The sequence below is a fragment of the Sciurus carolinensis genome, chromosome 5, assembly GCF_902686445.1.
Source record: "Sciurus carolinensis chromosome 5, mSciCar1.2, whole genome shotgun sequence".
Classification (NCBI taxonomy): Eukaryota; Metazoa; Chordata; class Mammalia; order Rodentia; family Sciuridae; genus Sciurus; species Sciurus carolinensis.
Window position 1 is genome coordinate 10,247,528 of NC_062217.1, and position 16,032 is coordinate 10,263,559.

General features: G+C 38.6%; 1 protein-coding gene across 5 annotated transcripts in view; it reads left to right on the forward strand.

Annotated features, from left to right (window-relative positions):
• Nalcn (sodium leak channel, non-selective) overlaps positions 1-16,032 on the forward strand; it is a 313,879-nt gene that overhangs the window by 106,000 nt on the left and 191,847 nt on the right. For all 5 annotated transcript variants that reach the window (XM_047553611.1, XM_047553608.1, XM_047553613.1 and 2 more), the window contains exons 8-9: positions 9,889-10,031; positions 10,158-10,262. In XM_047553611.1, coding sequence (XP_047409567.1) covers positions 9,889-10,031; positions 10,158-10,262 — 248 coding nt within the window. The remainder of the gene's footprint in view (positions 1-9,888; positions 10,032-10,157; positions 10,263-16,032) is intronic.

Sequence of the window (16,032 nt, forward strand, 5' to 3'; positions counted from 1 at the left end):
TACTTTTTCCAGATACCTGATTCTGGTTTTTGGATTAGATGAAATTCTTGTCCTTAACGATCATGTTAAATTCTGGGATTTTTTTTTTTTTCTTGCTTTCCTTTGATTGTAGTTTCTAACAAATCTTTAAAATTGGGCAACAAAACTAAAATAGTGTAAAGGAAACCATATTCCCAGCATGATATGTTGTGCTTGCTTTAAGAAAACTTAAAAGCTTCCGATTGACATTTAGTCAGTGCTCTATGGGGGCAGCGGGCCTCATCCTTGCCCTTGAGACATCCGTGGGATGCTGAGTCGAGGGTGACACCTGGGCAGTCCAGTGGCACAAGGACAGCAGGTAGTGAGCACTTAGTTTGGCAAGGCAACTGACAGCCATTGTGGTGTTTCATAAGTCATCTCATGGAGAATAAATTCCTGCAAAGCTCTTTTGATCTGAAATCGCTACTCCTCAAAGGCAGAGAAGTAAAAAGGCAGAGGGGTCTGGCATGACTTCTTAGCTACCTTTACTCACCTGGAAATTGCCCAGCACCAGAGGGCAGGAAATGTTTTCCTTGGCATGTGTGCCCAGCGTCCTTGGAAAGACTCTACCTTAATACCGAGGCTCTCCTGCCAATGTCAGCATCCAGCCTGGTCAACACTCTTTTCCATTTGTGAATAATGTGGTTAAAGATTTCACCTCTGCTTTTCTAGAATTATTTTCTAGTCACATCTTGGAAGTTTAGCATTTTTCTAAGCTTGAAGAAATGTATTTCAACTAAGAATCTTTATTACTTATAAAAAAAGTTTAACTTAGAAAATATAAGTAAACTTGCATTTTTTTGCAAAATATTAGTGCTACAAACAGTAAGGTTTAAGGTGATTTAGCAGTTTCACAAATGGGGTAAAGTTGTGCCCCCAAAAATACTTACCTTAAAAAAAATGTCTCAACTAAATGTTAGCTCAGAAACATAAGGTTTATGAAACATATTTTGAAGTGTTAGAATAAAATAAGTTCTTTTGTGTTTGTTCCATGCTCTGAAATGGCAAATAAAAATGTTTTCTGGTTTTGCTTCATCTCTTTTTGTTGTTTTGATGGCCAGGGACAGGTCTCAGGCTCACTGGGTGTGGTTCATTAGTTGAGCATGTGTCCAAGTTGTAAAGATGCTTACAGTTAAAAGGTTGCCTCACAGTCTATCATAAAGTTAGTTACATCACAGGGAAAACACCTGGTTTAATTATTCTGGAAATATATTCTAGTTAAATTGAACATGATTTGAAAAATAAAAAAATGTTGCTCATAAAGATTTTGTGTATTAGAATAAATTATTCATTGACAATGAGAAACATGACATCATCCCAGGTAATTTAATTCCAGCTGGTGTACCCTTCAGCAAATCTCTGCAGTATAGGGTGGCCTTTCCTGCTAATGCTGGTCTGTTGACATTCTCATTTCATGGAAGTGGAAACATTTGGCATTTGTGATAAAGGTTTATTATGCTGAATCCAGATGGATGCCTACTAAAAATTGTCTCATGACCAATAGATTTACTTTAGGGTGGCTACTGTAAGGTAAAATTTACTATTATTACAGATCCAACCATAGAGATTTGTTATAGAAGTTCATATAAAGAAGTAAATCTTGGGACTGGGATTGTAGCTTAGTGGTAGAGCGCTTGCCTAGCATGTATGAGGCACCGAGTTCGATTCTCAGCACCACATACAAATAAATAAATAAAGTTTCATCAACAGCTAATAAAAATATAGAAAAGGGGGATAGTTTGGTGGGAGACAAATGGAATAGCAAATGATCCCTCATGACCATTGACTGAAATCTATACGAGATGTTATATCAGAGAGTGGTGGGCAGCTTATCAGAGCCAAGAAGAAACTAAGAGTTCACCAAAACAAAACCAAATTTCAATATAGATTTGGTCACCAGCAAGCTCCAAATCATAACTGAATTAAGGCAGTGGCCACGTTGCTCTGAATCTGCTTGTTGTTACTTAGCCTGAGCTTGCACCTAAGCGTTCCCCTGAGCTCTTTACCATATTTGTATTCAACACTGTTTCATGGTCCAGACAGAACTAGATCCCGTGAACATGGTTAAGAATGAGCCTATTTTCTTCATGTCCATAAATATATCACATGTCTCATTTGATTCAGAACTAAAGCCTAGAAAACTTGCAAAAAAATGTATGTTTGTGGTTTGTCTTGAAATGATTCAGAATGTAGTACTATAATTGTGTTGGGATAGATTTTGTGTCATTTATTCAAAATATGTAAATTTTCTTTTAAATATTTAATGAATGCCTTTTTTTTCAGTGCTAAGGTTCAAACCCAAGGCCTCACACATGATAGGCAAGCGCTCTCCCACTGAGCTACAACCCGGCCCCCTACTTTAATACACTTCTAATGGTTCATTCTGCCAATGAAAACTTCTCTCCCCTGAGATACATGTGTGTGAACAGGCATCTTTTCAAATTGCAGAAATTTAAAGAAGATAAGCTTTTTCTTCTAACATAGTTGTTGAGATTACACACTGATAAATACTAGCATAATGATACATTTTCAGTTGTCACAGCTTGGGGACTGGGGGAGCTGTTGGAATCTTGTCATGGCTGGTAGTCAGGGATGCTATTATCTACACACATCTTGCAGAGCACAGAGCAGGTCTGTGCATTAAGCATCATCTATCCCCAAATGTCACTAGTGCCAGAGTTGAAGAGCCCTGCATCAGAGTATCAACTGGATAAGTCAGTGGTACTCCTTGAATGGGCAGATTTACTTGCCATCAACACTTCCGCATTTAAACAATCTGACCTAAATTTAAACTGACAGTACGACTTACCTTTGGGTGGCTTCAGTGAATTCTCCTTTAAACTATTCAGTGCTGGGGTTTTATTGTGCTTTGTTTTGTTTTTGTTTTTCCTATATTGCTTCTTCAGTTCATAAGAAGATTGTTTTATGAATCAGTTCTAGAGTTTTAAAATAGACTTTACTAGAATAAGACATTGTATACATGTAAACATAACAAAACAAATGAAAGCTAACTATAGCAAGCCCCACCCCTGTTTGAATAGACTGCAGTTTTAATAATGGTGATGGGCAAACATCAAGGTGTTCACACAGGTTCTCTTGTTTGACCAGAGTTGGATACTTAGTGATCACTACTGCAATTGAGAAAATAAGCACTTATTGAGTTTCAGATTGGGATTGTGTCTACCACAGTTAAGCCTACCAGTTAAGAGCAGTTCCTCAGGACATGAACACAGCAGAGTCATTCATACACAGTGGTGGAGGAATATATATGATTTCTTTTTCACCTCCAGTTGAAGGGATGCTGAAACTGAAATTTAAAAGATAAAGTCAATGAGCTTGTTTCTGAAAAGAATTGGATCTGGCCAGAGTCCGCGGGGGGAACCGGAAGAACAACTTAGAAAAGGATGAGGGAAACTGATGCTCTTGACGGACAAGAATGTTGTCATTTTGCCCCAACCAGGTGAAATGCTGTTCCCAGGTAGAAAATGAAGCCAGATAACTGGGTCAGTTTCACAAAGTGTGCATCAGGTTGGCAGGGTTAACAACCAGATAAGCAAAGACAAATCCAGAGCGAGATGACCCCAGTGGAAGGAAGATGACCACTTGAAGGCGCTGTAGGGGCTAACTCTGCAGACCTGCAGCTTACGGTACTTCACAAGGCCAGGAGTAGATTCTCAAAGGGACTGAGGCCCGGCCAACATGCACTGGAGGGGGCTCTTGCCTGAGTGCTTCAGGAGGAGGTGTGCTCCATATTGCTAGAGGGGTTAAAATTCAGAGAGCGGTTGGAATGCATGGTCCTAAAATGAGCTTCTAGTTCTTTTAGGAATTCAGAGTGTGGGGGCGAAGGTTGTTTTTCTGAATAAGGCCTTCTCTGCTTCTTTTTTATTCCATTATCTCAAGTCTATATCTTTAACTTCTAGACCCAAATTCCTTCACAACAGGCGAGTTTTACTATTGTATTAGTTAGTTTTCTATTGCTATCACAAAATACCTGAATCAGAGTACTTGAAAAGATGAAATTTGTTTAGTTCAAAGTTTGGGAGACTCACAGTCCAAGATGGGCCATCTTTATCTGGTCAGCCTCTGGTGATGCCTCCCAGGGCCACATCACAACATGGTGGGTGGCATCACGGAGGCAGCAAGTACAAATGGGAGAAGTCACGTGGGGACACCAGAAGGGAGAGCAATAGGGATCAGCTCACTCTTTGTATAGCAGCCACAATCTTAGAACTAAGAGTGGTTCCACAAGAACTGCATTAATTCCTATGAGACCCCATGGTCTCATGACCTTGCCTTAAGCCTCATCTCATAAAGGTTCCCCTACTTCTTAATATGGCCATTATCCCCGTAAGGGATAAACTACATGCAAACTAGTGACTACTATTAGAATAGAACCACAATAATTTTATATTTGGAGAGGGTTTAGTGGAAGATCACAGGTTCAAAGGTTTGTTTTTTACTTTTAATCAGTTATCACCACAGTTTTCTGGCCCTGTCACTGTAGTTTAGAAAGACTTAGTGTGATCATATAAACTATGATTAGAAAAAACAAATGGGAATATTACCATACTCACGATTTTCATGGAAAAAAGAGCCTCAGAAGACGGTGAAGTAGCAAATATAATCTTAAAAATACTTGAAACTTAACACCAAAAGATCAAATAATCCAATCAGTAAATGGACAAAGGAACTAAAGAGACAATTTTCAAAAGAAGAAATGAAAATAGTCAACAAATATATTTTTAAAAAGTTCAACATCTCTAGTAATTTGAGAAATGCAAATTAAAACTACACTGGGATTTCACCTCACTCCAGAAAGGCAATTATGAAGAATACAAGTAACAATAAATGTTGGCAAGGATGTGGGGAAAATAGTACACTCATACATTGCTGGAAAATAGTACACTCATACTATATATATACTGCAAATTGGTGCAACCACTCTGAAAAGCAGGATGGAGAGTCCTCAAAAAATTAGGAATGGAACCTCCATATGACCCAGCTATCCCACTCCTCAGTGTATATCCAGAAGATTTAGAATCAGCATACCACAGTGACACAGCCACATCAATGTTCATAGCAGCACAGTTCACAACAGACAAGCTATGGAGCCTTCAACAGATGAATGGATAAAGAAAAAGTGGCACACACACACACACACACACACACACACACACACACATACAGGAGTATGACTCAGCCTCAAAGAAGAATGACTTTACAGCATTTGCCAATAATTGGATGAACTAGAAATTATTACGCTAAGTGAAATAAGCTCCCCAAATTAGAGGTCAAATGTTTTCTTTGATATGTAAAAGCTAATCTAAAATAAAAGGGGGATTAAAAAAGTAAAAGCAGTGGAGTAGACAAAGGTGAATGAAAGGAAGGGAGGAAGGTGGAATAGGAAAGACAGTGGAATGAATCTGACCTCACTTGCCTATGTACATACATAAATATACCCCAGTGAATCTCTCCATCATGTATTTTTAAAAAATACCATAAGTAAATAGCAGAAAGATCAGTAGAGTGAAAGGAACAGGAGAGGGAGGAGGAGAAGTTCTGGGGACTGAACGAAAGCAAATTATATTCCATGCTTTTATAATTTTGTCAAAATGAATCCTACTTTAATGTATAACTAAAAAGAACCAATTAAGAAAAAGAGTTCATGAACTATTTTCTCATTACCCTTCTATGTGTAAATTGTTTTGATTCTTCAGATTCTATTGATAATTTCTCTTTAGTTTTTAAGTTATACTATGATGCCACAGAATATACTTTTCTTTGTATTAATTCTGCTTGGAGTTCACTGAAATTCTGCATCTCCGAATTGACAAATATTTAACTATTTTCAAAAAGAAATCAAAACAGGTGTGAATGTAACTTCATCCAAGCTAAAATTAAATCCTCTACTATGTTTGAGTGTGGCAAGTCCTAAGGTTAGTATTTATCTTCTGCATGTAGATGTCCATTCTTATGTAATGAACTCAAGGCACCAGTGGAAGAGATCAGTGAGAGCTGTGATTTTCTTACCTAGCTTTAATTTGCACCTGGAGAGCTTGGAGTCTGAATAAATGGTGCTATTCCAGGAGCCCCCAGAGTATTTTTGGAATAGGCCTCATTGTTTTCTAATAAGGAAATGCATTATATTCTGGGTGCTATTGTAGAAGCATCTTCATTCAACAAAAATGTGGACTTCTAGCTAGAAGTTTTAGATCCATAATTAAATGGACCAAGAACATTCTGGAGTATACTTATATTTTCTATGTATTGAGATGTTTTCTAGACATTTACCATATTGATCCAACAATAGAGGAAGACTTCCCTGTTTGTTGTAGCATGGACTTTTAAGTTTACAGTGTATGTGTACATGTATTTTAAGAGATTTTCAGAAATGGGAAAAATATAAAGTCACTTAACTATAAAGTAGTTTCATTTGCTGCCAAATTAGCGTGTGATATTCACATTGAGGAAGAATTGATTTGTTTTTTAGAAATCAAATGTTTGAGAAATGCTTGATGTGGCTTAAGGCTATGTGTGCATTGTTTAATTTATTGATAGTTCTTGAGTGTTTCTCAGTGCCTGGAATGGAAGGGAAAACATACAGGTTTAACTTCAGAATGCTCATTCTACTGAACTAACAATTCAGTGTGATGTGTGACATGGGACAGGGGAGCATAGGGTCTCTAGAAGTGCTGGGGACTGTCACCTTATGTGGCCCGAGGGCAAAGGACCTGAGCCCCTCGGACAGCAGAGGAAGTGTCTGCTGAGAGGGAGGCGGGCAGCAGCGTGGAGCAGGCAGAGGGCAGGATGTGCCAACACGGCCAACAGCTAGGCTTTCTCAGAGTTGGCCACGTGCCACAGAAAATGAGAAGATAATGCATCTGATTTTTGTCCATTTAAATCTTGGTCAACCACTGGAAAATCCTTTCAGAAGTGATTGTCTTTTTCTATGTTTTGCAAAACCTAGAGCAGAAAACTGATATGGAAGGTTTGTCTTGCTCAATTTCCTCTGCCCTTCTTCAAAGCCAGTTTGTTACCTGGCACAGCTCTCGAGGCCAGGAAATGTTTTCTTCAGGAGTCATTTTTCTGCAGAGTCTTGTGGTTATATTTCCACAAATGCCTCATCTCTTTCTATCAACAAACTCTGCTCGTCCAGCTGCCCCATGGATTCCTACTTCTTTCCCTGTTTCTCCCCACTATTAGGAAAAATGGAATAAAATCTTGTCAATTACACATTGCACATTCTATTTTTTCCATAATTCCAAATAACATCTTCCCTGCAGGTGTAATAAAGAGAAATCTGGAGAGGGAGCATAGAATGACTTCCAGTGTTGTGCTCAGGTTTAATCTTATATTAACACTCGCTATAATTTAGCAGAAAAATGGTCAATTGGCAAAGCTATTAAACTTTAATGGTGGTTCATAACAGATTTCAGCAGTCACTCTTCTGTTTTCATTTAAGAACTAGAAGGAAATAAGGGACAGCAATTATTTGTTTTATGTTAAAATGGTCCTTTATCTTCAGAGGCAAGTGGTGCTCCCTCTCCATGTACACCATCATTCAAGGAAACAGCTTCTTTCCTGTTTGCTGTTGGTGTCTTGTTTCTTGTCTGTGATTCTTTCCCAAACTTCGAAAAGTTCTCTTCTTTCAAGAATGCCTTGATGTGATCTCAACGTGGCCATACTCATTCATTCAAGTTAATGACCGGAGAAAACAATCTCTTCTTAAAGTTGCAGTTTCAAGCAAAGAAAATACAAAAAGTATGATCAAAAAAAAAAAAAAATCTTAGATTTTTAGATGAGTGGGTTCATTGACTGGTCCTACCACTTTCCACCTTGTGCATCTTCATGAACTTGCACTTCCCATTTCTGTAAAGTGTGATGGGTAATATGTGCCCTCATCTGCACCTCCACCTACCTAATGAGACAGATTTTCTCAGCATGCCTGTAAGCTTGATCAATGCCGGTTGTTAGAGCCATGATTCAACAATATACAAACAGGATTCTTAAAGTGAGAGTCCATAAACCTCATGTTCTCACTTGGATGTGGAAGCTGAGAAGTTGGTCTCAGAAGTAGAAAGCAGAAGAGTGTTTACCAAGCCTGGGAAGATGTGAAGGGGGATGTGCAGAAAGAGGACAGGGTGCTTTGAATGTAGCACAGTAGAATGAGTATGGCTGACAACAATTAATTGCTTATTTCAAAGTAGCTAATAGAATTTTGACTCCTTCACAAAACAGCACAAAAACTGATAACTCTTTGTGTAGATGGATATGCTGGTTGCCCTGATCTGACTGCCTACACATTGCTTGCATGTTTGAAATGTCACACTGTACCCCATAAATATGTATAATTACTGTGTGTCAATTAAAAATAAAAATATGTAAAGCATACAAAGAAAAGAGAGAGCGCCAGTGCCTATAGGATGTTCTATAAAGAGCATCTTAACACACATTAATGCGTATCAGGCAATCACCGAATAGGGCTGTGCTTTCCTTCTTCCTCTCAGCTTTTCTTCCAAGCCTCCTCTGTCTCACTGTCTGCATTCACAGCAACTTTGCTCTGCTCTGCATGATTGGGATTTCCTCCATGCTCTTGAGTATCCTTCTTCCTGTGTGCACAAGCTCAGAACAGGGAGGTCCACCTAGCTACAGCACCCCCCTTCTTGGTTTGGAATTTGCTCTAGTGCACATTCTAGTTGTATGTTTCTATGGGATCAGAATGTATATGCGTGGGCACTGGTTTATATTCTATAATAATTTAACTCATTTGCATCAGTAGAATTTATTTTATGCCTACCAGTTTTATGAATAACAACTTATATTAGTCTTATAATCAACCTTAAATAGGTTTTATATTTTACTTACATGTTTTCTCACAAAATGGCATTGAACAAAAACTTCCTATTTTATAATAGTAAAAGAAATGATATCTGAAATACCTTAAGAACTCACCTTATACCAAAACCTTACAGAAACTAAGTCATTCAATTCATTCCTCAAAGACTAGGAATTATGTACACCAAAGATGTAGAGCATCTTATTTAGGTGTGCAGGACCTTGTTCCAGAAAGACTGAGCTAGTTATACTTCCTTAGTTATTCATTTTCTGCACATCCTTGAACAAGTTCCTTAGTCTTTACATGCTTTTGTTTGTCCACCTGTAAAATCTCTCATAGTATTGTGAGGATAAAACACATTTTTTCCCTGCATAGTGTTTTAGGTTCTCTTAACCAATGTCCAAAAATCTATCCATGCATTTTAAACTTTCTTTCCATTATCAGGAGTATTTTCAATGAGACAGCCCTCCCCCAATATAAGACACTTTTGATGATTTACCACCTTACCTTTTGGTGTTTGGTAAACATCATGAAATCTGAACACAAGTTCCATTAGAGTAGTGTGTGCATCCTGAGATACTTTACTCTCCCCATGAGAAAGTGATTTCTCAAATGCAACCCAGTTCTCAGATTTATTTCATTTCTGTTAAAACTTTGGTAGGTGCTTTTCAACATACTGAAAGTACTAAACCCCAAGTGGAAAATTTCAATGTTGCACATTTTTTTTTTAATCTATACGTGGTTGGAATATTTGTTTCCTTTTGCCCATTACTAGATGCATATAACAAGTAGAGACATAATACAAAATTATTTTATTGCTGAAGATATTGAAATTTCTTTGGCTTGAAGTCAGAAACAACTGCAGCAGAATTCTAAGCATGGGAATGATTAAATGTCATATGCAAGTTTAATCTGCGCAGAAGAGATTCTGTCATTGAGAAATGAGCATGAATAAATATTGATTGTTTCTCTGAAAATGCTTTTCTATTTCAAAAGTCAGCTGTAACCCGATCTGCTCTTGTGTTTCCCGACAGGCACCAGCATCTTCACGGTCTATGAGGCTGCCTCTCAGGAAGGCTGGGTGTTCCTCATGTACAGAGCTATTGACAGCTTTCCCCGCTGGCGCTCCTACTTCTATTTCATCACCCTGATTTTCTTCCTTGCCTGGCTTGTTAAGGTACTGGAAGAAATCATACTAATAAAGTCCCCAAGTTAGGCTAGATCTGCAAGTCCTTCGGGTTTGGTTACCAGCTGCCCCCTCATTCCCAGCATTTGGTAAACATGGCTTTTAATTTTCTTTCAGAATGTATTTATCGCCGTCATCATTGAAACATTTGCAGAAATCAGAGTTCAATTTCAACAAATGTGGGGATCAAGGAGCAGCACGACCTCCACAGCTACCACGCAGGTATGGTGTCCGCCAGAGGATGTCACAGCCCACTTAGACAGGGACAGAGCCCATCCTCGTCAGTGGAATGAGAACAAGCTGTGAGGTAATGGACTTCTGCAGTCGGACACAGTTAGGGAACTGTTTGGAAATACAGGTGCAGGGACCAAACCAAAACAGTCACGTCTGACTTTCTCAGGGATGTCACAAGGATACCTATATATTTCGAACAGCTCCTTGGTAATTTAGATACAAAACCCAGATTGCCAACCACATTTATTATGGACCTTTGATTGATTCTGACATCACAAGCCTTCATAGGCCTTGCAGATCCAACATAGCAACTATGGAATTTCCCATTTTTTTGAGTGTTTAGCCATATAATTGCAAGCCTAGATAATGGCCCTTATGTACAGGATTAGAAGTTTTGGAGCAGAAAATTTATTTCATTCAGAACAATTGAATGATAGTGCAATAAAGAATGGAGAGATCCCTCACCCCCAGTGCATACCTGTGATTTGTGAGGAGTCACTATATATTTGGAAGGATTCACATAAGCTCCCAAGGAATTGGAGATGGGCTGCCATTTCCAATTAATGTAGCAGAGCAGTTAATTACATATGAAGGCAATTCAGCAATGTCTTTGTCATTATTTTTGGTTTTGTTCTGTGTGTTTGTGTTGGTGGTAGTTAGAAAGAGGAAGGTTTATGTCTTATGATATGAATCTTCATAGAAGAGAGAGAGAAGCAAATTCCAGAATCAAGAATAAAATGATTTAATCCCTTATATTATTTTAATGCATTTTTTAAATTATTACATTTATACCCACTTTTACTGACCTATTAGGACAAGATATCTATGAAAGGTTCAAAGTACAAATTTTACTTTGAAAACTTTCAAATCAACTCATAGTTAGGATTATGTGTTCAGAAACTATTCAAGATATAAACATGTAAGAAAAACCTTATAATGTTATAGCATCTTTATGATGCCGTGGAGTCTCGACTGTTCTGACAACTCATCACAGATGAGACAGTGGTGATGCTATTCACTTTTGGCAAAAAAAAAAAAAAAAAGAAGCTGAAAATTTCTTTGTATGATTTTTTTTCCCCCAAATGCTATCTGGGTTATGTCATGGATTCCACATAGGAAAGTCTCCAAGGAATCAAACACATCCAGTTCTTATCTTTTCTCTCGTCTCTTAGCAAACTGTGAGGTGTAATAAAGTTCCAAGCCTTCTCTTAGGTGACATCCTCTCCAAGGGCATGCTGTCTGTCACAGGCCTTGAGACCCAATGGCACATGGCACTGTGAACTCACACTTGAGGTGCATGCGGAGTCCCTGGAGGATGACCTAAAATGTTGTTAGTCCATATTATGTTTATCAGGTAACTCTGATGGGTAAAATCACAGCTAGAGTGGCAATGTTTGGCAGTGTCACCAAATCTGTCCACAGTTATAGTAGAAAATGAAATGTGAAGACTTTGAACAAAGTTGTACAAAATTATTTGGATGCAAAATTGTACTAATCAGGAGGCATAAGTCTGTAATTCAGAGGAATTGTGAGTAGAGGTAATCACACAGAGAACTGTGAAAAACCTTCATTAAGAAAAATGCTGTGACTGAGGACCCGGTTGCTAAGCGACTAAACTCCTGCAGGCATCCTCTGGTGAAAGACCACTCAGGCAGCCTAGCAACGGCCACAGGCCCCGCCCACCTTCAATCCCCTCTGCCAGACACCCCAGGTGCTTTTCTGTGTATGTGGGGAGAGGCAGCATTTGCTGTGATTCTCTTGTATTTGTAAAATCTGGCCAAACACTGTGAGGAAGGACTTCTAAAGTGGTTTAAAACACTAAACCACAAGTTTCTAATTCTAACAAAACAGGCCAGTCTAAGGAAATAACATAAAGACGGCATTGTAAAGCATACAGCTGTTCAGACTTGAAGTCTATTCTTGCCTTTCTCTAGTGTGTGGATAATTTGCAGTTGTTCAATATGTATTTTTTCCTAACTGAAGTTCTTAAGGGATCCTGTGCATGTTGGACTTTTTAATGTGTCAAACAATGTAGCTCTCATGACAGCCATCCATGTGTGTAGAAACACAGACTCACGTACACACACGCACACACACACAGTCGCAGGACAACATGGTGGTGTGCTGACATCTTAGGCAGCTCACTAGGAACTGGTTCTGAGATGGACCATTCAGAGGCAAAAGGGAATCAATGATGAGGACTTTTCTTTAAAATAACCATTAAATGACCACCAAAGACTAAGTCATAGTGTAGATCAACTACAGAAAAATTAATGCTGAAGGACTTATGGGGGCAGTAATACAGTCTGTGTCAAGGAAGATGAAAATGGTGTAGAAATGATCAAGGGGGTACTCCTGAGTCTGCTTGAACTTGAAGGGGCTTGTGAGTTTCATACCTGCATAGTTCTGAGCCATGGGCAACAATTACCACGTGCCCAGTGATGGTCGGACTGCAGGGAGAGAGTCCCACTCCCGTGATGTCAGTCCCTGTGTCTGCTCCTACCACAGTGTTCTGGATATTCTTCCTGGCAATGGATGCTGGGTTGTGAAGAAGTCCTGAGTGTAGCATCTCTTTAATGCAGATCTTCATTCCCAGATGTAGCGGGGTCCTATTGGGGTTTGGTAAATAAATACCTACTTCTATAAAGAGAGCAGTAACTTCTGGGTCTGTTATTGTCTCTGATTGAACACTCTCACTAACACAAGTTTTCTGAATTCATAGTCCCTAACTAAGATAGAAGACTTATAAGAGTAGGGTTGATACAGTGTTAAAGGGCACTTTTGAGTTATTCTTCCTTTGTAGTCCCATCATCAGTCTTAGAACATGCACATAGCAACCTGTGGTGCAGTGCTCAGTAAAAAGGCTGAAAACGTAGATGAAAAGATGCATGATCAAACATGGGAAGGATTCTTACTCTGCCAAAAAAAAAGGCTATGGCGCAACTTAATGTTCAAAGATTGTACTTTAGAAAAATGTATTTACTGTGGTTCAAGACCATCAGTTTCCACATGAATGTACATCCTTAAAACATGAGAAAGCAAGACAGTGAGTGCAGTGAGGGAAGGGCTGTCCTAGCAACCACGAGTTCTCTCCAGGTAGAGGCCGCAGTGATGGAACGGTACATCCATCGCGGGAAGCCATACATGAGGATCAGATTCGGGGAAGCTATCACGGGATTTAGTATTGAATAATGAAATCAAGCCAGGTGTCCCCCGTCATTATTTTGTGTAATGGTGGTTATTACCTATTTTTAAGAATGGTTGATTTTGAAAGAATCCAAACAGCATAAGAATTTCAAAATGCACTGTAGACTTTCTCCATGTTGCTCTGTCTGTGAGTGGGCAGCGACTTGGGTTTGGATTTTCTCTCAGTTCCTGGCTGTTCCCTGTGCCACCAGGGTTCACTCTCTCACAAGATGAGAGTAATTATGATATTCTGCCTATAAAAAACTATTTGAGAAGCATCCTTACTTTGTGAGCAAGTCACCCACTATAAATCTCTAGCAGTGGCAAATGGACACCCCGTGAGAATTCTCTAGGCTGACATCTCCATGGTTTCTCCATGATTATACGAAAGGAAAGTGCTTGTGGAAATCCATTTGTGTTATGATTGATACTATTCCAAGTCACAACACCGTATTACAAGCACTAACAGATATTGAGGGTGACACCAGGCACGGTATGATTTTACAGCCTAACTTTTTTAATCTTCACAATAACATTGTGAAGTGCATTCTATTATTGTTACCACTTTGCAGATTAAAAAGTGACAAGGATTGGAAAGTTAATTAGTTTACCCAACATTATGTGACAGGCAACTGGTAGACCTGGGACTCAAGCCAGGCTGCTCAGATGTAAGAGCCTTCAGTTGACTCACTATGAGGTCTGACCTCCTTTTAATTTAGCTATGGCGAGCCCCACAGTCAATGTGCTGTCTACATTCTGGCCCCATGTTAACTTCTCCTAATTGTTGGCTCATACATTGTCAGTGAGAAAGTTTATAGGAACTTCTTTTCTAGAAAACTGTTGGGCAAAATGTATCAAAAGCCTTAAGAATATATATATGATTTGACCAAGAGATTCCACTTCTAGGAATTTGTCCTAAGAAGAATTTTGGACAAAAGTCCAAGATTTATATTTGAGGTTATTTATGGAGGTATTTTGGTAAATAAAAAAATAAAAACATTCTGAACATCTAGTAATAAGTTGTGGATTACAAACTAGGATATAAATAAATAAATGCAAACCATTAAAATGATTGAAGTTTATTGACATGAAGGTCTGCTGAAAGCAAATTAATACAAAAGGACAAGGATCTCATGTTTGTACACTGGTGAAGCATGTGCACATGTGTGAAATACCTGGAAAGTTAAGACGTTAGTGGAGGCTGTCTCTGAGGGATGGAATAATTTTTTTTCTTTTTTATAACAGCTTATCCAGATTTTCTAAGTGTTTTATGTAAACATGTTTGATTAGATAATGAGAAGGGAAAAGTTAAAAAAGAAAGAATCATTAAACATTCTAATGACCCAAATAAGCATCATAGTTAAGATAGACTTGAAGTCCACAGTGTGGTGTGGTTGGTCTGGTGGCTTGTGTTGCCCTGGAACCAGCCTCCTGCCACTTTTCTGCTCCTGTTTGCACAGGCTCCATTCCCAAATTTACCTTGTAGACTAAGATGGCTGCTGTAGCACTAACCTTCACATATATATTTCAGAGAGCAAGAAGGAGAAATATAGAGAGCAAGAGAAGGTTTCTGCTTGAATCTTACAGGCCAATATGTAGTTAGATGGTCAAGATCAATTTCCAAAAATGGACAAGAATTAATCTTCTTTTTTTCCTGGAGGCTTAGTGTGCCCATGAAAATTCTGACTTTGGAAAACAGGGATAACAGAGAGGGGCTGCTAGCAGCTCTCACCACATTCCCACCAAGGACTGGAGTCTCTAAGAATTCCTGGCTTCTGCTGACTAGCCCAACTTCTCTCTCAAAATTCTTGTGCTGTTACTACATGTTACTTTATAATTAAGGGACTAAAGAGAAATTGAACATGTTTTCATTTCCTTTACTTTTTATTTCATACAAGGGAATGACCTTGACAGAACTCTTTTACTAACAATTAAATTGATTCATTTGATTTTGGTCTGCTGGAAAAAATATTTTAACAAAGAAAATTAGTCTTTGACTGATCAAAGCGAATATAAGCCCCAGGGATGCTTTGTAGTGTAATAAGACAGTATGGGATGTGTCCTCTCAACAGAGGGCTCTTAACCAAGACAAGATTGGTTTTGTCTTTTGTCCTTAAAAGGAGAGTCCCAGAATTCCAATAGGGACTTTAAAAGGCATTTTAACAGGTGTGATTTCTACACATTTCTGTATTCTCAGAATGAGCCTACTTGTGAAGGATGTGCTTGATTCTACCACCAAGAATAGCTTTTAAAATTCAGTCTAAAAGGGAAAGTGAGCACTGTAAATGGGCAACTGAGATAAATGATCTGCAGTGGCATCTTTGGTCAAAGAGTCTTTGTGTACAAATGTACCTCGATTTTGTCATTTAAAAAAATACATATATAGCCTGTGAATTCTGGCTTCACTTACACAGGGGATAAGTGTACTTTCTGCAAATGATCTACTGTCCCTACTGCTAGGAGTTTGAAATTATGATTATAAATCTTAGGTAATGTCCTTGCATCATCTGACTCAGACTTCTATCAACAGTTACCCTTTTCAACACCGGGCTAGTCTAACAGGAAGGCATAA